At 44.3% G+C, this 22665-nt stretch overlaps 2 protein-coding genes across 2 annotated transcripts; both read right to left on the reverse strand.

The window, feature by feature from the left end:
- Window positions 1–1652: 1652 nt before the first annotated feature.
- LOC124521267 (ubiquitin carboxyl-terminal hydrolase 17-like protein 13) lies at window positions 1653–17198 on the reverse strand. The gene is made up of 4 exons (XM_047092360.1): window positions 17171–17198; window positions 16911–16943; window positions 15266–15423; window positions 1653–2789 (listed from the first exon to the last, which is right to left on the reverse strand). Exons 1-4 carry the CDS (start codon window positions 17196–17198, stop codon window positions 1653–1655), a joined length of 1356 nt encoding a protein of 451 aa, XP_046948316.1.
- Window positions 17199–17669: 471 nt separating this feature from the next.
- Window positions 17670–22166, reverse strand: LOC124521268 (beta-defensin 107A-like). Its single transcript, XM_047092361.1, has 2 exons — window positions 22097–22166; window positions 17670–17791 (listed from the first exon to the last, which is right to left on the reverse strand). The coding sequence occupies exons 1-2, from the start codon at window positions 22164–22166 to the stop codon at window positions 17670–17672; spliced, it is 192 nt and encodes a 63-aa protein (XP_046948317.1).
- Between the last annotated feature and the right edge of the window lie 499 nt (window positions 22167–22665).

The raw sequence follows: 22665 nt of genomic DNA on the forward strand, positions 1-22665 counted from the left end.
GGTTGAGTGTCCAACCTCAGCTCAGGTCAGGATCTCATGGTTCGTGGGGTTGAGCTCCACGTTGGGCTCTGTGCTGACAGCTCAGAGCCTGGAGCTGCTTTGGGTTCTGTGTCTCTCACTCTCACCCCCTCCCATGCTCACACTCTGTCTCTGTTCTGTGTGTGTGTCCCTCTCTGTTTATTTAAACATTTTACTTCATGTTTAAAACATGAAAACAACAGACCAATAAATTTTAAAAGTAGATTAAGAAAAAGTATTTTTCCTCTATCGGCTATGATATTTGAACACCCAGAATTCAATATGATTTCCTGTACAAAATTCACATACTGACATGAGTTCCCACTACGTGTGATGTGTATGTTTAATGCAGACTGGAAACAACACCACCACCACCACCAACAACAACAGCAACAACAGGCTTTACCCTGTCAGTGCCATTGGCAAACGACCAGAGATCTCCTATATGGCCCCCCTCCCCTAGGGGGAATTGAAGGATCATGCACTAACTCCCATTCAACGGTGTATTTAGTGAGTCTCGCTCCTAAGAAATACAGGTGTGACTGAGAGCATCCATCCATACCCTGACCTGAAATACCACATTGTTGCCTCGGTGTCCACGTGAGACTGATTTTCTGAGGTGTACAACCGAGGACCAAGACTGCAATGCAACTGAGCAGAAATCCCTGATGCAATGCAATCCTCCGCCCTTGTGGAGGAGATTGTCCAATGGGGGGATGGTGGTCAACTGTGCGGAACAAGGTAGAGCTGCTTGGTGGCTCAGCAAGAAGAGGTGGAAGAAGGTTCCTTTCCCCCATTTGCTCTGCAGCCTCATGGGAGGGGGATTGTTCAGGGAACCTCATCTAATGAACATGGGCCAGGAAGGCTCCACCCACCCGTCTCCAGAGACATAAGCATTTAGTTGCTCCTTGCCATTGCCAGGCAATTAGCCAACGTTCACATGAACATGTGGAGACTTTACAAAATATATTATGTATACAAGGAAACACTTTGCACAGTTATGAATTAGTGTTTCCTTCTGCTCCTCTCCTTCCGACACAAGACATTCCTGAAAAGGCTGTCTGCTCCCACGTAGAGCTAGAGTTCTTCCAGTTTCCTGGTCATTTGCCACTCCTCCGTGTGGAAGCACTGAGATTGTTTCAAACTCCTTCCCCTGCCGGCGCATGTTTGGATATCACCGAGAGTCCCCACACGCACATGTTTGGGCACATGTCCTTTACCAATACACAGAGAGTAGGGAATGGGATGATGGGACCGTGAGTCCCAGGCATTTTCACAAGGACTCCCGGTGCTCTGCCTTGTTTCCACCTTCATGCCTCATTGGCCACTTCCTCTGACCCTTTCAGGCTCTGAGAGTGCCCGATGATCCTCGGTGCTGACGGAGGGGAGAAGCCTTCCAAACACCCAGCATAATCCACACCTCTCCAGTAACATCATTGCAGCCAGCCAGCCTTAAAGCTCAGGATTCTCCAGGTCAACTGGAACGCCATACCCCACGAATACAGCCAGATTCATGGTCCCTCCGCATGTCCCGATCACACCCACCTACAACACACAAAACGTGGCCTACAAGGGACTGTGAGTGAGTGAGTGAGTGAGTGAGTAGTGAGTGTGCACGTGGGCAGGCATGTATCTCAAAGCCTGTAGTGGGATCCCTGGACTGCTTCCTGAGACCTCTGTCCCTTCTTGTTCTTCCTCTTGGTAGCTCTGGCTCTGCCGGTGAGACAAGGGACTTGGTTAATGGCCGTTGCCCTCTGAGGTGGGATGTCCCTGGCTGAACTGTTGAGCCGGTGGATGTTTGGTTCACGGTGATCCTTTCCCATCTCGTCTCTGTATTTGGACTGGTGAATTAGGACTGCGTCGGGGGGAAGAGCAAATTCTAGTTTCCTGAGGTTGAGTTCAGACTTGGGACGGTGGCTTTCTTGGAGGAATCTCCACTGGTCTAACGTGATTGCTGGCAGTGGTGTCTCTTCCCCGTGATCCTCCAATTGTGGCACCTCGATGTTGGGGTCGGTTTCAGGCCCCCCTTGGGCCGCAGCCGTGCCTGCGTGGTCAGCCTGGAGGGATGTGGATTCCCCAGCACCTGGCTCACTCGCACGGTCTCTTTCCGATTCACTCTTCTGGACGTAAAAGAGGACATAGGCGTGTTGGCTCAGGGCAGACGTCGCGTCACTGGCGGTCACCTTCGCATCATCCATCTTGTACCACTGGCCGTTCCCAGCTTTGATGTAACAGAAGTAATGTCCGCTGTGACAATTCCAGCCCGCGTGCACCAGCACGGCATAGAGCACATAAGTCAGCGACCCCCCGTTCTGCCCAGACACGTAGCGTCGCATGTCAAGGCGCTCAGGATATTGCACTTCCTTAGCCAGTTTGCTGCCCGTGACATGGCAGAATCGTTTCAATACCAGCATCAGGACCTTGGAGCAAGTGTGCAAAGTCAACGTCTTGGAAGCAGGTACCTTGTCGAGACAAGTACTACAGCGATAGGCATTTTCACCATCCAACTGTTCGGGCTTCACCAAGTGTTGCAAAGCTTGGCTCACACTCTGAGCTGCCCTGATGTCCAGGCTAATGTCCAGGTAAGGGTCCAAAGTGCTGGAGACACCCTGGCAGTGGAGACACTGGATTTGAGACCTCCAGTACCCCCCAAAGGTTTGCCGGATGAGGGTGGCGTCCTGAGCCTGAGGCTCTGAAGCCTTGTCCTCACGCAAACACGCTTGCTTCATAGCATCCAGAGTGAACATTAGAAACTCATGGGCATCTTCATGCTGTGTGTGTGGAAGACAGGAATTAAAACCCAAGTGAGGATAGTTTCCTAGGACGTTGGCTGTAAAGGCTATATGTGCTGGACTGTCGCTTAAATCACGATAGATTTCTATCTTTATTGTTTCGGTCAATGTCCTCTACTAGCTACTTAAATTACATAGTCGGGTAATTGCCCCTTGTAAAACTTTTCCAGTATTTTTCATGGGTTAAAAACAGGGGTTTCTTGGCCTTCTCAGCAAGGCAAATTTGGTCCATATGCTGGCATCCATTTATAGCCAAGGTGCAGTGGGGAAGTGGGGACACGTTAGCATCCCTCCATCACAGACCCTTAGTTGGCTGGTTGGTGATATTAGCGATTTTGTTTGAGGTATGCCTTGGGTCGCTTTGACATGTCAGGAACCTCTGTCATATCCTGCGTGTGGGACACCACTCAGGATTCAGGGGGGGATCTTTGAGGTAATGGAAACATGGGAGGAGCATGGGAGCTTCTCTTTGATCCCCAAGGACTCTCCCTTGGGATGCCTTTTAACCTACTGGAAAAATTTTGACTGCAAAATTTAGGAAAGGTCGGATCTTCTGTAACACTGCATGGCCTTAGCAGGATCTAGCAGTTAGATCTCTTCTGCAGGAAACAGGGCAAATGGGCTGAGGTACCTACCATCAGGCACCATCAGTTCATCCTCCCACTCTCACGGTAAGGGAGCAAAGAGCACCCCCTTGGACTGCCTACTTCCTATTTCCCCACCAATGTTCCAGGTAAAAAAATTGACAATGGGGAAAATTTGTCTTAAGTGGACCCAAGGGAAACATATTCTGTATTTGAACTAATTTAAGTTTGTTGGTTTAATTAAGATAGACCTGTCTTTAGAGTTATGAGCATTAAATATGAAACTGTTATTCTACCTAGGTTTCCTGAAGGTCAAATAAGCTCATGTTATCTCTGTTCCAATTTTTTAGCAAAAAGATGACTTAAAGTAATGGTTGGAGTGTCTCGGTCGCTCAGTCAGTTAAGCGTCTGACTTCGGCTTAGGTCATGATCTCACGGTTCGTGGGTTTGAGCCCCGTGTCAGGCTCTGTGCTGACAGCTCAGAGCCTGGAGCCTGCTTCAGATTCTGTGTCTCCCTCTCTCTCTGCCCCTCCCCCACTCATGCTCTATCTCTCTGTGTCTCAAAAATAAATAAACATTAAAATAATGGTTAATTTTGTCTGTCTCAAACTTTTCATGGGTAATTGTTAAGATAGCTTTCAAAGTCTTTGGTAACCTGAAACTTTAAAGTTTTGTTTGGTTGATAAATTAGGATTAAATTCATTGGACATGTGGGTCTTTTCCAAACAGAATGGAATGCTAAAACATTAATTACTGAACGTAGGTTTGTGCTTTTGACTTACTGACAAGAAAGTAGGACTATTTGGGTCTGGTAGTAAACATGCTGTGTGCTTAAATGATTCATAAATTAGCCATCTAAAGAATTCTAGTAACAGTTCACAATTGGTTACTACTATGCTTTCACTGGAGACTCAGGTGTCTAAGAGTTAAAATTCTGCTAAATGTAGCTAAGACTGATGGAAATAAGGGAAACAGCTCTGTATGTAAAAAAGTAGGAGATGTGTAAGAAAGATATAAGGAATGGAAGTACATTTTTGTTGAAGGTAAAAGAAAGTAATTTTGTCCTAAATCAGACTGGTTGTTTGAAGAAAAATAGCTTGGGACAGAATCTGAAGGCAAAAGAAAGTTGTAGAAGGTTCATGACTGAAAATCTTTGGAAAGGAGTGGTATGTGTGGTCAGGATGGACAAAGGTTGCAATGAATGGGTTTTAAAAGTACACTGGTGTAAGATCTGCTTTTCTCTCTGTTCAAAATACAAAGTTTTCTTGGACTGTTGATCTGCTCTTGGTACGAATAATGGAAACAAAGTTTTTTTTTCTTTTTTGTCTGCCAGGAACACCAAAGCTTTATGTTTCCTTTTTATCAGGTCTTTTATTGCTTAGTTAAATTTCCTCAATGGTAAAGGAACTAAGTTTTGCTAACAACTGTATAACCCTACATATTTGCTTTTGAGATTTTTTTTTTCCATCTTGGTTAAATAAATAATTTAAAGTTTTAAGATGTGTAATGATCTATGATCCTTTTTAGGATGTGTTTTATAACTTTCTAAGGTTTAACAAATTTCCCAGGATTCACAATGTAAATGAAGTCTTTGACCAATTAGGCCTCTTTTGGTATGCTAAGTTACTCTGGAAACACTGTCAAACAAATACTGGTATTGCTTGGGCAAATGCTGTAACTGCTCAGATTTAAATGCAATTCCTGAAGTTTTTTTTTTTTTTTTAAATTTTTTTTTTTTTTTCAACGTTTATTTATTTTTGGGACAGAGAGAGACAGAGCATGAACGGGGGAGGGGCAGAGAGAGAGGGAGACACAGAATCGGAAACAGGCTCCAGGCTCTGAGCCATCAGCCCAGAGCCTGACGCGGGGCTCGAACTCACGGACCGCGAGATCGTGACCTGGCTGAAGTCGGACGCTTAACCGGCTGCGCCACCCAGGCGCCCCGCAATTCCTGAAGTTTTAATATGCTTTGGTAACAAGGTCTTCACTTGATATTCTGATTATTGAAGTGTTATGTGTCACCGAAATAACCGAATTTCCTTATCAATTGCAACATAATGAACTCTCATCAGATTGTTAACCATCTCCATTTCTGAGATTTTGTCATTTATAATTATTCTGATGCTCTTACAAAATCACCTTCAAGATTTATAAAGAGGCCTTTTAGGACAAAGACAGGTATTTAACATCTTTAAAATACTAAAACTAAAATGGGTGAGAATTTCCAGAAGTAAACAGTTGCGTTGAAACTGAACAAGAATTAGTCACATGGGACTAAACGAACTGAAGAAGATGGTCTTAGTTTTGCAGCTCTTGTTTTGAAGTATTGCTAGTTCTCTAATGTTTGCTCTTCTGGATTAAGGAAACTTTCTCTTAAGATACCCATGGTATACAAAAATAGGATAAAGTATTCATTTGTCAACAAACTAAAGCATCTAACTTTTCTCTCTACCTGAACCCTCTGAAATCCACAAACCCAATGAGTGTTCTTTCTTCCATGGCAATCATACTTATTTGCATAAGTTCAATAAGAATCTGTTCCTCTTGTAACAGGACACCATTAGAAATACTAGTTATTTTACCAAGGCTTTGACTTGGTAAATGTCATGTTTCAAAGCTACATGCATAGACTCAGATATGACTATAGAGCTCTAAAGAACTGATACTGACCTTAGGAAACATGGAGCCATATAGCCCCTCAGAAATGTTGGCCTGATAGCTTGCTTACAGAGTTCCCAGCAGCCTTACCGGCTGAGTAAAGAATGTCAATTCCTGGCAAGTGCAGGAACCTCAGCATATCTTGGGGACCTTGAAAAGAGGAATTCGCCCAAATCAAGAGGCATTGCGGGCATGCCTCATGGCAACTGCTTGGCTTGGCTTCTGTCCTGGAGAACCTCTAATAGTTCAGTCTAGAGATGCCTTATAAAAAGTTCCAGCAAAGCAAATTTTAGAATATCTATATGGCCAATCGCTGTTCTTGCTGAACTTACGTAAATAATTAGGCCAAATTTATTAAACTGAACTTGTTTAACAAGCGAATTAGCCTTAATTTGGTTATCTCTGGAGATGAGGGTTCTTAGGTAGAAAAAGACTGCCTCAATAATTGCATCTTTATGGATGTTAAATTCTAGTTCCGATTGTCTTTAAATGTTGTTTGCCTAAACTAGACAACTTGAGGTAAACTTCAGAAAAATTGTCACAAATAGCATAGGTATAGACAATCTTCTTGCAGGTTATTCTGTGGGGATAGTAACAGGACCCCATGGGTATATTACTTAAACAACTGGAGGGGCGCCTGGGTGGCGCAGTCGGTTAAGCGTCCGACTTCAGCCAGGTCACGATCTCGCGGTCCGTGAGTTCGAGCCCCGCATCGGGCTCTGGGCTGATGGCTCGGAGCCTGGAGCCTGTTTCCGATTCTGTGTCTCCCTCTCTCTCTGCCCCTCCCCCGTTCATGCTCTGTCTCTCTCTGTCCCAAAAATAAATAAAAATGTTGAAAAAAAATTTTAAACAACTGGAAAGGGGATGGATTCCCCCAACAATTGTATATAAAAAGACTTTTCTCACTGTAGACCTATCAATAGATAAAGACTATAGTGCTTTATTAAATCATTCACTTGAGGCTAGGTTAATTCATAAATCTCTAAATATGCAAACCATATCCTCCCTAAACCTGAACTGACAGTTCCTAGAAACCCACTCCATAAAAACCCAAAGACTTTGTTTATTTAAAAGAGTGACATTCTAATACAGAAGGGAACTAACTCCAAAATGGAAGGGCCCCTACCGGGTCGTATTAAATACTCCCATTGCGGTAAAGATAGAGGGGCGCTCTTCATGGGTTCCTATGTCTAAAATAAAACCTGTACCCCCTTCACAAAAAAATCAACGAGCAGACAAATGTGCCTTCTCATTCTTGTGAGTGTCACACTTCTCTTATGATGGTGGTACCTTTCTTTTTCATTCTCCTTCCTCCAATTTATACTAACAATTCCTTTCTATAATGGACACAGCATTATGCCAAACTATAAAATCAGACAGCTTGCTGGAGATGTGCGGTTTTGCCCATCTCAAGCACATCTGAATTATCCTGATGCGTTTCACCTTTACAAGATACTGATTGGCAACCTCTAGGTACTTATATGTCAAAAATAATATATAACATTATATTAACATGTTTGGGGATAAGTCTATCACTCATCAAAAGGTTTCTTCTTGGCCCATGATCAATAAGACTTGGCATTTACCAGGACATAACTGGACTTTTTCATACCCTCAAACTGTTAACATAAGAACTGATTTTACAAATCCACAAGTTAATACCTGCCAGTGAGTGCCTAAGTTACAAAACCCTACTTATCACTGTACTGAGGATGGGATGTATCAAATTGGGGATGCATATTTATGGTTCACACCCACCATTGGTCGGCTCAGTCAAAAAGGCAATTTTATGCTGGAAACAAAGAAGTCATACATACGATACCCGGACATACATATGATACAATATCCAGGGTAGCTATAGAAATGTGCTCCCAAACGGGCATACTTCAGGCTACCGACTGGCTTGCTACTGATTGAATAAAGCAACCTGGAATCAGATGGCTAGCCCCAAATGGAACCCACTGGATATGTGAAACTAACCTATGGCCCTGGCTTTCTCCGGGATAGGTAGGTCATTGCCCCTTAGGATTTGCCTGGATTCATGGGTGCATTATTAAAACAATCACTGCCCCAGCTAACTTCCCAAATGTAAAACAAACATAGACACGATCTGTTTTCCAATGGTATGATCGTTTGGCATCCATTTTTGCTCCATCCGTGGGGTTAAAAAGTGTCATTTGGCATGTGAAAGCCCTTAACAAATACATCATAAGGGCACTCAGTGACTCACAAAATAGCATCTCCTTACTCAACACTGAAGTCGCACAGATGCGCAAAACAGTTCTACAAAATAGAATGGCATTAGATGTTTTGGCTGCTGCACAAGGTGGCATTTGTGCTCTCATAAAAACAATGCTGTGCATACATTCCAGATTACCGTGAAAGTATTTCTGGATTTCTAACCGACATGAATACTCAAATTGGTGCTTTAAACAATCCCTCTCTTTCTTTTAGTGATTGGTTAAACTCTTGAGTGGAGGCTTTTGTCAACTACCAAAGACTTTTATTAGGGCTTCTTTCTAGTTATGCTAATTATGCTTTGCTGTTTTCTCCCATGTCTCTCTGCCTGGTGCAAAGACTATATCACTACGATAACTTCAAGCCAACGGACGATCCTTTCTATTCAAGGAGGATCATGTATGTTGTCCATGTTGGATTCAGCTGCCTCCACTTTTTGTAACGCCCCTATATGTTCCCCGGCTGATCAGTATTGACCCGTAGGTAGGGACAACTCTACAGCCCTAGTCAGCAAGAAGAAGCTACAGAAGATGAGACCTTCCACCTTCAGCAACCTTAAAGATTTAAGGGTCAAAATTGTTCAGGGCGGAGATGATGACGGACCATCAGGCAAGCTGAGGGGGGAGCAAAAGTTAGCCACCCCCCCTACCCCAGGTGGGTTGTGTGTGACATTCCTCAGGCACTCCTGGCTGCTCAAGGACAAAGGGAAGGAAAGAAAACAAGTGGCTAACTGAGAGAGATCACAGTCATACACGACCTGAGTGTCCACCAGTTTACAAATGTCTTGGTAAATTACAACATCACCCCTCCATAGCGATATGGGGAACAAAGGCAAGAAGGAAATGGCAGGTAAAATTAAATTTCCTCATAACCCGCAGCCCACTGACAAATACTTGAGACAAATAAAGAGTAGAACATTTCTCCAGGAACACCCTACTGGCCTGATGTTAATGCCTTACTAGAGAGAAGACAACCTTAGCTGGATACTAGCAAGGCCTCTGTTATCCTAGGAGTTCTCGTTAGCACATCAAAGTCTCACTGAAGGCCTCCTTTTGACTTTAACTTCCCAACTTCATAGTACCTAAGGAGCCACTCTTCATGACCCCAGGGCGGCTCTTTCTGCCCATGGGGCCTGTCTCTGTGCTTTAATAAAATCACATTTTGCACCAAAGGCTTCTTCATGAATTCTTTCATTGCCATCAGCTCTGAACCCCACAAACACCCTCCCATCACCCCCCAAAACCTCATCACTATCACCTCTTCCATCAGACCCCTGGAGGTCCAGGTAACTTTATTTGCATATCAAGACTCTGGGCTGTTGGAATGTGAGCCTCTGTCAACCGACCAGCAGAGGGTGACAAAGGCCAGCATGGGAACCTTACACTGCTTTTGGGAGGACCTAGAAAATGCTGAAGTTTCTGGAGTAGGGGGGCAGTCACCAGCCTGTGCCTTCCAGCGCTGCACCAGCCTTTTTCTGGAGCAAATAATGAGGGAGCATGAGGCAGGCTGAGGGGCAAAGCACAAGCTAGCACCCCCCACCCCCACCCCAGGCAGGATCTGTGTAATATTCCTGGGACATTCCCAGCTACCCAAGAACAAAAGGAAAGGGTTTGAGTGTTTGCCATGGTAATGTGGGAAACTAAGGCAAATGAAAAATTTAATTCCCTTACTGCCTACAGCCCATTGACAAGTCCTTGAAACTGGCAGAGTGACCTCCCTCTAGGGGCTCAGCTGCCTTGATGATGGCACTTTGCTGGGGCAAAAGAGAAGCTTAGCTTAACATTATCCCAATCTCAAAGATCCTGTAAGTCTACTTCCTTTATCTCAACTGCTCCAAGATATATGCTGGCAATCAGACTCCAAGCTTACTGCCCCCCCCCCCCCCGTAGACATCTGGAGGGTCTCATGAGTGAGGTTTTATTAAATGGTAGTAAGTGACATTTCCCTAGAACCAGCTAGCCCCTCAAGGCCCTGGAAACTTTGCTTCCAAAATGCCTTACAGACTTACTCTATCCCTGACCCCCTCCCAACCTGAGGATGTATAATGGGTTACCCATCACAACCCCATGCGGCTCTTCCTGCCCATGAGTCTTGTCCCCATGTTTAATAAAATCACCTTTTTGCACCAAAGATGTCTTCAAGAATTCTTTTTTGGCTGTCAGCTCCAGACCCCATGAACCCCCCCATCAAACTGATTCAAAAACTTAAATCAATCAGGGGGCTTCAAACATTTCCAGGGACTCAGGCTGGCTGAGATTGCCCAGTGGTGGTTCCCTGACTCTGAGTTGAGGTAGAAAATTCTAAGGATACTCAGGCAAGCATCAACTCTTTCTCCAACCTCTCCAGGAAGGCAAGAGCTGTTCCTTGGCCCCCAAGTAGACTTAGAAAACATTTTGATGACTCTGGCCATCCAAGAACAAAATCCCTATGTCTTCCAGCTCATCACAAGACTTATCTGGGCCTTTGGGAAATCGGTGGGGGGTGGGGGGGGGCTCGTAAATTTTATTAGAGACTCCACCAGGTCATGGGAACCCTGGTTGCATCCCGAGTTTTAGCACTGTCATTTCGCAGGGTCTGAACTGAAGTAGACAATTCTGAGAATACTTCAGCAGTGGGAAACTTAATCGTTTTCAGGAAGACAAGAGTGATCCCTGGGCTCCCAAATATTCTCAGAAAACTTTGTGGTGGTTCTAGTGGACCAAGGATGCCTGGAAATTGCCCCAGCTTGCTATGTGGAGAGGGTTTCTAGGAAAAGGTTCAGAGGGAACACCAGGCCCAGTCCAATGTGAGAATATGGAGCAGGACCCTGGAGTAGATGAAAAGAGAAGATAGAGGTAGGTGCGGAGGAAACCTGAGATCCGTGCACAGGGCCAGTCAGTCCTGACTCTCAGGGTACACAAGGACAGCCCTGCCCCTGTCCTTACACCCTCAGAGTTCTGGCACATCAGTAGTCAGTGCTTACTTTATGATGATCGTCACACTGTTCAGAAAGTGCTACGGAATTCCTTTCCTGCCCAACTTTATATTCTCCCCAGGGCTCATTATTTTCTCATTTTTCATGTATCTGATTTTAGATGCACTCCTTTCTAATTCAATCCTAAACTTTCTGCCCATTGCCTGAACCTCGTCTTTAAAAGTTTATTCTGATCAGGTATGTCTATTAATCTCATCATCTTGTAGAACTGTCTCCTAGAGATGTCTGAGGTGTCCCAATCAACGTTGTCGCCAGCTGTGCGTGTTGCTCACTGCCACGTTGAAGGAGCCCTTCATTCTCTTCCTGGGATTCCCACAGGAGTGCTCTCCTGAGTCTCCTGTTCCCACGTTGTGTTGGTTCCCTATTGTCGCTGTCACGAATTACCATCAACTTAGTGTCTGAAAACAACAGAAATGTATTTCTTTTTTTACAGGTTTGGAGGCCTAAAGTCCAAAATGAGCCATTTTGATGGTTTCAGAGTGGCATTTCACTGGGGACACCCCTGTCTATTAAGGGATCTGTTTCTTACACACTCCTTTGTCTCATCTGATGAAAACACTTCCCTGCAGTGTTCACAGTTGGCCTTAGCCCTTTATAAATCCAATGACTTTGCTGAGTGAAATGATAAATGGAGAAAATAGAGAAGTGATTTGTCAGAGTTGTGTCATTGAAGATCTGGTAGGATCCTTGAGAACAGAGACTGTACCTCATTTGTCCATATGTTCTCAATGCCCGGTACATAATAAACATCACCAGTACCAGCCCCCTCTTCATCCTTATCCTCCCCTCCCCCCACCCCCATTTGGATTTACTGCCCTTAGTAATTAGGCACTATTGTTACCTCTGTGTCCACTCCCTACCCTTCAGCAAATCCTAAGGTTCCTGTTCTTCAAAACAAACAAATAAATATCCTACTTCAAGTGTAGTAATATTGCTTATTTCTCCTTGAATATACTTGGCCAGGAGTTTTAGGTACTGGCTCTTCTCTTTTATGCTTTTGGTCATTTCCTTGGCCAAAACCTGGAAGTAGGCGCAGGCTGCGGTAAGGCATGCCTGGGCAGGATGGTTAAGATCTCTAGTCCCTGTTTCTACCCTGAATGTAGAAGGGCACACTCTGTTTGGGAGTCAGCTGGAATCTCCGTGTGCAGGTTCTGTTCAAAGAGACCAGGGTTGAAAGGGAACAAGGAGAGCCAAGGGTGGAATAAAGCTCTAGGGACAGAGTTGAGTCCGAACGATCAGCAGTATGGAGCTAGTTTTCTTAGACTCAGTTATCCTTACAAGTAGGTCCCTATCACTCCCCTTTGCCTGCATCCAAGAGCTTTATCATGGCTCTGTCATGCCATTATCTTAGAATCCCTAACTCTTGGAGAACACAAGCAGAGGAGGCTTGGAGACAAAAAATGATTAGGAAAATGCCCCATTTTCTGTGACTCAGACCCTGTTCAGTTTCAGTGATGAGGCACAGATGGTTCTAGACACCGGGAAAGCCTTTGACCGCTCTTCATTTCTAAGTTGGTCTTTACACAACCTAGGATGTGGTGCACACAATCAGAAGAGGTTATTCAGAGGTGAGACAACCACGGTTCTCTCAGATATCCACTTTCCCACGGGGCCCCTTCTCGGTGTGCTCTGCATGTAGGTAGTGGGGCTTTTGTCCTGTGTGCAGGATTCTCTCAAGCACTCAGATTCTCAAACTTATCAGGTCTTACATAAGTTTGTTTGATCCGTGGGGAGACTTGGTTGGAAAAAGAAGAGAATGGCATAAGAAAATGACAGTAGTCCTCATGGGTGAAGGTGTCCATACAGACAGTGGAAAATGGCTTCATTTCAGTCAGCAGCTCACTAGGACCAGTAGGACAGATCAGTTTGGATAATGAGGACATTTCAATACCTCCATGAGGATACCTATGGACATAGGTGTCCCTTGAGAGCAGAATGGCCTTCAGAGGAGGACAGAGGGTCCTTGTTATTTTGGATGCTCAGTTACCCAGAATGATGGAAATGGGAATTATTGAATGGGAAAAAAAAATGTCAAATGGGAACATAAGCTACCAATACATTGGCAATAGAATGGAACAAAAGTCCTTCAGTTCAGTCATAGTGATTTAGGCTAGATTGACAAAGCAATTGGTCTGAATAGTGACAGACAGGGTATTTTGCCTGTGAACTTGTTCCAGACTCCACTAACTCAGGTCATACTCAATCATCCTACCCTGAGCTCCCCTCAGGCCTCCCATGAGGCACGGAAACTGCCATGTTGTATGTTTGTGTGCTGGACATATATTCGTCTTCCCATTAAAGTCTGACCTTCTGTTCCCCTAGTTGAGCAAGGAGGTGAAGATTTTGTTTAGTTCCTCTCAATATCTCCTTTTCAAAAAGTGCATCACAGTGAAATACCACTGGACCTGAAGGCAGGGCTTCTGGATTTGAGTTTTGAAGCTCCATCTTGGTTTCTAACTAGAGGTGTGGGACACAGAACAAGGGTCATCTTTGAATCTTGGATGTTCCTCTGGTCAATGATCTGTAGTTGCCAAACTTCACTACATAGCAGACTTGATGGGAAAAGTGATTTTAAAAATTCAAATTCTTAGCTTAAGAGTTCCCAATACGGGGGCACCTGGGTGGCTCAGTCAGTTAAGCGTCCGACTTCAGCTCAGGTCATGATCTCACAGTTTGTGAGTTCGAGCCCTGCATTGGACTCTGTGCTGACAGCTCAGAGCCTAGAGCCTGCTTTGGATTCTGTGTCTCCCTCTCTGTCCCTCACCCTCTCTCTCTCTCTCTCTCAAAAGTAAGTCAACATTAAAGAAAAAATTAAGAGTTCCCAATATGAAAGCATTAAAGTGAGGACAGACCTCTGAATATTCAAAAATATTCTAGGTAACTAGAATCAGTGTGGTTCTGGAAACATCGACTTATATTATCTCCAAGGGCACTTCTAGCTGTAATATTTTCATGCTCTCACAATTCAAGTGTGACACTTACACTTAGTTTTATGGTTGAATGACACAGCTGGGGTATGCGTGTGCACATGTCTGCATGCATGCACACATATGCAGCAGGAAACATGGAACTACTCCTCATCCCGTGCAAAACCCAATCCCCAAATTCTAGGTAACTGAGAACAATGTCAGTGAAAAGACAGGGGTGAAGAAATGTCACAACACATTTGCACATATTAGTGAGTAATCTATGTAGATGTATGTAATGAGTAAATTGGGTGATTTGTGAGGGAACCTAAGTGCTCCTGAGGAAGCTGTTTTTAGCCCGAGTGTCTGGGTAAATGGTAACAATATTTACCAAGATCTAGAATAGTGAATGAAGATCAGTTTTGGGAAGAAAGTGATAAATTGCAACGAAAACAAGTTCCTTTGGGGTGCCTACCAGAAATCCAGTTGGGGAAGACCAATGCCCTAAAAAACTTTAGCAAGATGTTAGAGTTTGAAATATAGTGTAGGATTTTTGTCAGACAAGGCCCATTCGGGACAACAGAAATCATGCTGGATATTTAAAACAGGAAATTTAATGCAGGAAATTGGTTACACAGGTGGTGGGTGGCTGAAAAGGCACAGAGATTAACAACTACAGGCCCAGAAGAGCAGAAGGGAAAGGGGTTATAAGGGGCAGGAGCTGGAAACCCTGCGGTAAGCAGCCTACAGCTGGAGACCGGATGTGTGAGTACGGGACACCTACATCTGAGCTGGTGCTCAGACCTCTTAAGTGGGGAGCAGCACGTGGGTGTGGCTTAAGACTTGAGGAAGGAGGGCTCCGTGATTGGGGCTCAGACAAACAGGGTGGAGGCAACCTGCAGCCACGGTTCACACTTCTGAGAAGGAGACATAGCCAAACAGGGGCGTGGAGAGCCAGGGTACACGGCCAAGCCGGTCGTGGCTCAACTGGTCCTCTTAACTACCAAGGGGACGGACCCTGGGTGCTGCTGGTCCTTTCGAGAGATCTTGTCGGGCTGCTGAGAAAGCCGAAAGAAGCGGGCGCCTGGAGCCAACCATCTGCTGCTGTTGGGGTGCAGGTGGCTGGCGCAGGAAATGGAAGCAGCTGTCTTCACCTTTCGCCTTCATTTCCCGTCTACTGCCAATGCGCTGACAGGAAGCCAGCTGGCCACGGGGTCTGGCAGATGCAGCGTGCAGGGTGTCCACACACTGCCCTAGAGTGCAACACAGAAGAGGGGCTTGGAGCACGGAAATGCTGGTAAGCAGACGGTGCCGTGGCAGTAGGTGAGACCTTGAACCACGGGAGCATGTGGGGTTATTTAGAGAGAACGTATAACAAGGTGGATGAAACCAGGGTGCGTGCAAGCCCAGCAAAGAGGGAACAAAGGAGAGCCAGGGAGGAAGAGAAAGAAAATAGCCGAACGCTTAGGTCCTCATGGGCAGAGGAGACAGAAATGAAGGAGACAGACCTCATTGTGAAATGTTTGTGAAAGAACCCAGATTGAATGAATGCTGGCCGTGGGTCACTGGGGTTGGCCCTGGAATCTTTACTAAGAGGACAGTGGGCCAGGACGTGTCTGAGAGGTCACTGTCTCCTTATTACGAGAAATCCCAGCGGCATGAAGATGGCAGAGGACATTTCTGTAAGTTGAGAAGCAAAGAGGGAGACCATATGCACACTACGGTTCATTTTGCAAGGAAAGGGAGAAAAAAGGAAGGAAAGGGGGAAGAGATCTAAGTACATCTAGGTTCTGAAAGGCAGTTAGTTTTATCTGAGACCATGGGAAAGAATTTTGGGGAAAAGCCCAGGACCTGAGCAAGTTCCTCTGATTACAACAGACAGCTTTATCTGCCCGCTCGTCTCTTACGTAGCTTTCAGATCAAAAAATTCAGCCCATTAACCATAAAGGTATGTAGCAGCACCAGAACACTTTTTTTAAAAACACATTTTTATTTCTTATTTTACAGCTTTTTACAAATTGTCTTGTCCCAGGACATCGTGTTTTATTTTGCTCTCTTATTTGCATCTCTGCAGGAAGCAGGCCTTCATCGAATAGGTAAGAAAACTCTCCAGAGCAGAGCTGAGGGGATTTGTTTCTTCTGTTCTGGAAGGGTGTGCTGTAAATCTGTGATGAAAACAGCCTGTGAACTGTATCTTTCTCTGCCCGAAAGCGGGGACTCCAAATTTTGGCAAATCAGGGCAGAGGCAAACCTCAGTTTACCATTACCATCAGCCCCAAAAGCAAAGATCTCAGGGTCACAGAAGGAATTTTGCAAAGTGTCTAATTTTTCTGCAGCTGATTTCAGCTGCTTCCTCCACCAGCTGCTCACTGAGCTGCTAAAAGGTGTTCCAGCGGGGGCACCTGGGTAGCTCAGTGGGTTGAGCGTCCGACTTCAGCTCAGGTCATGATCTCACAGTTGGTGGGTTCGAGCCCCGTGTCAGGCTCTGTGCTGACAGCTCAGAGCCTAGAGCCTGCTTCAGATTCTGTGTCTCCCTCTCTCTCTGACCCTCCTCTGCTCATGCATGCACATGTGCTCTCTCTCTCAAGAATAAACATTTTAAAAAAGTTAAAAAAAAAATGGTTTAAAAGCTGTTTCAGCCATAGGCTTCTGTCCTCGTCTGGCACACCATTTTGTACACATGCTAAGAACACAGGACCAAAAAGCCAAAGTCTAGATATGGCTATAACTAAGCTAGTACCTGTGGGATCTTCCTGGGCCTTTACCTCCTCATCTGTAATAAGAGCGTTGAATTAGATTATCTCTAGGCACCTGGGACTTGAATAGGCCACGACGGGATCAATTCTCGCGGCAAGTGGCCAGAAGGAAGATGCTACCCAATCTTTGGCCAACCTGAACTTTGACACGGGGCAGTTTCTTTGGGTCACTTCATGTCCCAGATTGGACAGAGTGTGGAGGACATTCTAGCAACTCTTACCTGTGAAGGAGACGGAGGGGTACTTGTCAGCAGTGCCGCGAAGGCAGCCATAATTGGTGTCCAGCAGGTGGTCTATTTACTAGGTGGTTGACTCTTCTTATAGCACGGATCCCAGAGTCTGAACAGCAAAAGCCAGGGTCACACATGTGTCTGAAGCCAGGACTGTCACTTCAGAACCCATCTGAACCATGGTCCCACCTTTCCATTCTATCTGTTTTACCTGTTCATTCACTCCCTCACTGACTTCATCAGTCAATAAAATAGTGAATGGGCCCTATGCCAGCAAGTGGGGGTGCAAAGGTGAACAAGACTCAGTGCCTTCCCTCAGGAAGCTAAGGGCCTAGGGCGGGCATTTCCCTGCAGTGTCAGAAGCTGGACTGATGGCTTCATTCAAAGAATGCAAACTTTAGAGGGCAAGAGAGAAAACCCAGAGCTTTGCCGCACGGAGCTCACAGCCAGAGTATCTTTGCCTCTCTTTTTTTTGCAGCTGTGGCTTGGCTTGTACTTGTTCTTCCTTTTTCTTCAACAGAGTGGTGTCAGTTCAGTTCTACAGCCCCCAATCTTAACCTCAAAGGAAAGGCACTCGGCTTCACGGTGACCGTCCGGTTTCAGACAACGTGGCTCTCTGTGCATCCCTCCGCTAGCTAAGTGAAGAAAGCAAGACTTCAGTTATCCAGGAATCCGTGACCAGAAAGCAACATGACATCACCTGGGCCTCACCCACAATTCCCCATTAGCGAATCTCCTGCAGACACAAAGTATAAATCTAGAGGTCAGAAAAAACAGATGCCTCCTGAACGGCTTCATCGGAGTTCAGACTCGCTGCACAATACACACAGGGTCCTTACTTGATATTCACTTCCCTCTGCCACAATCATTTCTAGGGTATCTAGAAGCAGAGTATTTCTTCCTGGGAGGGAGACAGTACACTTTCTAATCCCAATAAACAGTCCTTTCCAATAAATGATCTTTTTTCATGTCTCCAAAATCAATAGGCTCCGATATACAGTGAAAGGTAAAGACTGTGCCGTTTACACTGTAGGCAGACCGATGAGAGACCAAATGCACTGTCGTGCGGTTGTGGACAATTTTAGGTGCAAAGTTAAAGAAACATGGTGCTGGTCCACACTGTAAAAAACATCAATGGAATAATGGATTTAACTCTGGCAGGCAAATTTAGAGTGGCCTCAGCCGTGGCTTTTCCTTCGGAGCAAAAAGTAAGCTGAGGAGAGAAAATATTTTGAGAGGAATGAATGAAAAAATTTCTTGTGGTGTGGGTTCTCAGGAGAAGTGATAGAAGGAACTGCAGTTGCTCTCAAAAGGAACTTATTCTTGGAAAGTACAGCATTGGAAGAGGGGGAACAGACTACACATTAGCTGCCATACAACTGAGATACTGCCATGCGGAAGAGACACTGACGCCATGTCCAGTTAGGACGCAGACCAATGGAAAGGAATTGCACGGCCTTAGATTTCTGTTCACAGTTAGAGGACATTTTTTCAGTAGTCCCATGCTGAACTGGGAATAGTCTGAGTTACAGAACAACTGAAATTCATCACGGTTCTGGGCAATCAACTAACATGGAATACGTATCAGGGCAGATCATAAGAACAGGAATGATGATAAGAACATTGACATCAAAGCAATAGCAACAGTGAACTTTCTCAGAGAACAGAGGGCGTGCCTGGCTTTGTTTAAGCGGTTTATACAGAGGGATTGTTAAACTTTCCTCAAGCAGTTAGTTTTCCCCTTCAGACAATGAGTAATGGATCCTCTGGTTTTTAGCCGGACATGTGGATACTTAGCATAAGGAGTCAGCTCCTGGCCCTGTGTCCCTGTATGGCCACATGGACGAGTTTGGACCAATGGCTGGTTCTGTGCAATGTCTTTGACCATGCTCTTGACTTGCTTTTCAGCCCTTTCCATTAGAGCATCTTTAGAACCAGATAAAACAGTCCCATGTTTAGGATGCAAGGTTGACCTTCCTCTCTGGTCTCAATATGACTTAATGGAGAAGAACCTTCCTTCTACCCACACTGGTCAACTTACCTATTTTTGGACTTTTACATGAGAAACAAATAAACTATCCTCTTTCATTTACTGTCTTTTTAAGTTTCTTTGTTAAAACAAGTTAGCCTCTACTCGAATATAACAAATGTCTTAATATTTTATATTTTTAAATATATTTTAAATGTTTATTTATTTATTGGGGGTGGGGGAGGACAGAGAGCAAGCAGGGAGGGGTTGAGAGAGAGGGAGGGAGAGAATCCCAAGCAGGCTCTGCACTGACACAGGACTTAAACCTAAGAACCATGAGATCATTACCTGAGCCAAGACCAAGAGTTGGACGCTCAACCAACTGAGCCACCCAGGTGCCTTGAAAAATGCCTTAATCTTTAAAACCATCCTGTTATTATTACCATTTATAGAAAGAAAATTGAAGCACAAGAGTTCATACAGTTTATAAGGACTGGAACTGAGATCCAACCTCCAATGTCTTGGCATGATAGTCTGTTGTTACCTCTTGTATTGACCATTGAACTCACTTCCAGCTCTAAGATTCTGTGTAGTTGTGATGGTGGTGGTGGTGGTCCCAACTGGAGCCCATCCTGTGCTTATTGTTAGGATTCAAATGTGTCTGAGCTGAATCTGAAGACAGGGAGCCCTTAACTAATGAGTCAGAGGCCTGATGATTGGGGATGGGGAAGACAGCTTAACATGTGTTTCTCTACTTGGATGCATTGTCTGACCTCTGAAGAAAGAGAGTGGGGCAGAAGCTAAGTAAGTGATTTGATTAAGTGAGACTTTGAAACATGAGGGCATGTTTTTATGCCCGTTTTCAAAAGTGCAATGTAAATACCACATCCCAGGAAGCCCCTCCTGATTCTCCAGTTAGAAAACCAAGCTTCTCTTTGTCATCTGTATCTCTTATGGCACTTATGAGAACTGTTTTGTACTATAGCTATTTATGTATCTTCCTGTCTCATCCATTCACCTATTTACACATTTGAAATTTATCAAATCGCCTATTTATTATTCTGGACAACCTACTTTTGACCAACACAGAAATAATAAAATAATAAACTTCAAGCAAAGTAAGGGTGAAGACCATGCTCTATTACATTTTTGATCTCCGTTTTACTTACTTTTGATATAATGCCCAAACAGTTTCTCATTAAGTGGTAGGAACACATTTCATATCTATTGGTTTGGTAGGCTTACCGAGGCCTGATTGTGTAATAGTTAAGTGTAGAAATCCAGGAACCATGAAGAACAGTGTTTCACAATACATAGGGAGTCCCCATTAGAAATGACTTCATAACAGGAGGAATGAAAGACAGTTGAGAAAATTTTTGAGAAAGACAGTTGAGAAAGAAAGTTGAGAAAGACAGATATAAAAATTTTTTAGGGAGAGTCTTGGCCGTACCTGAGCAAAAAGAAACTATTTCAAAGGTGTCAAACATTGAAAAGCAAACTAATCAAGATGCTACTTGCTTAAATGATATAATTTCTCACATCAGTATGTGAGAACTAGAAAGAAATTCTAAATAATCTAAGATTAGAAGATTTGGACCAACTAGTAAGACATAAAAAAAATAGACTAAGAACCTTTTGAGTTTAGTTTCATTTAGGTTACAAAAGCTATACTTCTCTAAATTAACAAATGTGTTTGGACTTTGCCTCTGAAATTTCCTCTCATTTTAGAGCAATCACTTTGACATATGCTAAAGCTCTGCTGAATATTACAGAAGAAGGAAAGATCTAAACATAAAGAGAAGTCTGAAACCCCTTGGTGGAGCTTTTAGGGAAATTAACCAGATACTTCTCTGTTTGGAGTTAGTCTGGCTCTGTACGGTCCCATTGTTTTTTTGTCTAAACTCAAGAAAAGATTTCCAGGGGTGCCTGAATGGTTCAGTCAGTTAAGCGTCTGCCTCTAGATTTCAGCTCAGGTCGTAATCCCAGGGTCATATGATCGAGCCCTGCCTCAGGCTCCATGCTTAGCATGTAGCCTGCTTACACTGTTGGTGGGAAAGCAAACTGGTGCAGTCGCTCTGGAAAACAGTGTGGAGGTTCCTCAAAAAATTAAAAATAGCACTACCCTACAACCCAGCAATAGCATTACTAGGAATTTATCCAAAGGATACAGGAGTGCTGATGCACAGGGGTACATGTACCCCAATGTTTATAGCAGCACTTTCAACAGTAGCCAAATCATGGAGAGTCCAAATATCCATCAACTGATGAATGGATAAAGAAGATGTGGTTTATATATACAAGGGAATACTACTTGGCAATGAGAAAGAATGAAATCCTGTCATTTGCAGCAACGTGGATGGAACTGGAGGGTATTATGCGAAGTGAAATAAGTCAGTCTGAGAAACACAGATAACATATGTTTCCACTCATATGTGGAACTTGAGAAACTTAACAGAAGACCATGGGGGAAGGGAAGGGGAAAAAGTAGTTTCAAACAGAGAGGGAGGCAAACCATAAGAGACTCTTAAATACAGAGAACAAACTGAGGGTTGATGGGGGGGATGGAGGAGGGGGGAAGGGGAAAATGCATGACAGGCATTGAGGAAGGCACTTGTTGGGATGAGCACTGGGTGTTGTATGTAAGTAATAAATCACAGGAATCTACCCCCGAAGCCAAGAGCACATTGTATACATTGTATGCTAGCTAACTTGACAATAAATTATATTTAAAAGAAAAAAAAAAGATTCTCTCTCTCTCTCCCTCTGCCCCGCTCCCCTGCTCGCTCTCTCTCTCTCTCTCTCTCTCTCTCAAATAAAATAAAAATAAGAAATAAAATGAAAGATTTCCAATAACTGGTTTGTCCCGGGACCTTTTAAGAACACAGGAATGAGTCATACATATTTCTAAACCCTCAGCTTTCTTCTTAAAAGACAGATTGTCACCCTTACATCTATTAGGATTTCCTTTTACCTGAGAAAATGCCAGCAAGGAGAATGAGAGCAGCAAAAATTAAGAAAAAGATTCTCATGGCTCCAGACATCAGTGGAGAGAGGACAAAGGAGGGACAGTTGGTAAAATCCAGCTCTTTTACCAAGAGAAGTTGATTAAAACAGGTTATACAGCTCCGAAAGGGCTGGAAGTCAGCTTTGGTTTGTAATGTTCATTAGGAAGAAACTATTTTTCATGCTCTACTGAATAGCGTGTGGGCCTCTGGGTCAGGTATTACCTAAATGAGGTTTACAGGAGAGTAAGGCAAGCAACCTGTCCTCCAGCCCGGATCCCTCGAGTCTATGTCTCTGCCTAGACATCTCTTTTTTCCCTCAAGCCCCATCTCGGGTACCTTCCCTTCCAGAAGATCTATAGTCCCCATTCTTTTTCTTCTTCTCTAAGATATTACACACAACTTACTCTCTTATAAGAGGACCTAGCTGTTATTAATGGGTGCCTGGTATAATTGCTTTTCCAAAATTATAGTATACGAAAATTTTTTTATCTGTCCAACTCGACTATAAACTCCACAGATGAAAACCACTCTCCCT

This window comes from Lynx rufus, unplaced genomic scaffold (genome assembly GCF_022079265.1).
Source record: "Lynx rufus isolate CCGP_SWC_20201006 ecotype Redwood Valley unplaced genomic scaffold, mLynRuf1.p SCAF_3, whole genome shotgun sequence".
Taxonomy (NCBI): domain Eukaryota; kingdom Metazoa; phylum Chordata; class Mammalia; order Carnivora; family Felidae; genus Lynx; species Lynx rufus.

Coding starts and splice junctions, on each gene's coding strand:
- LOC124521268 (XM_047092361.1), bottom strand. CDS start 22,166: ATGTCTGGAGCCATGAGAATCTTTTTCTTAATTTTTGCTGCTCTCATT. Junction 17,792..22,096: donor CCTTGCTGGCATTTTCTCAG/GTAAAAGGAAAT, acceptor TTCTTCACTTAG/CTAGCGGAGGGATGCACAGA.
- LOC124521267 (XM_047092360.1), bottom strand. CDS start 17,198: ATGGCTGCCTTCGCGGCACTGCTGACAA. Junction 15,424..16,910: donor GGCCCAGGAAGATCCCACAG/GTACTAGCTTAG, acceptor GTTGCACTCTAG/GGCAGTGTGTGGACACCCTG. Junction 2,790..15,265: donor CACCCCAACAGCAGCAGATG/GTTGGCTCCAGG, acceptor CCACACACACAG/CATGAAGATGCCCATGAGTT.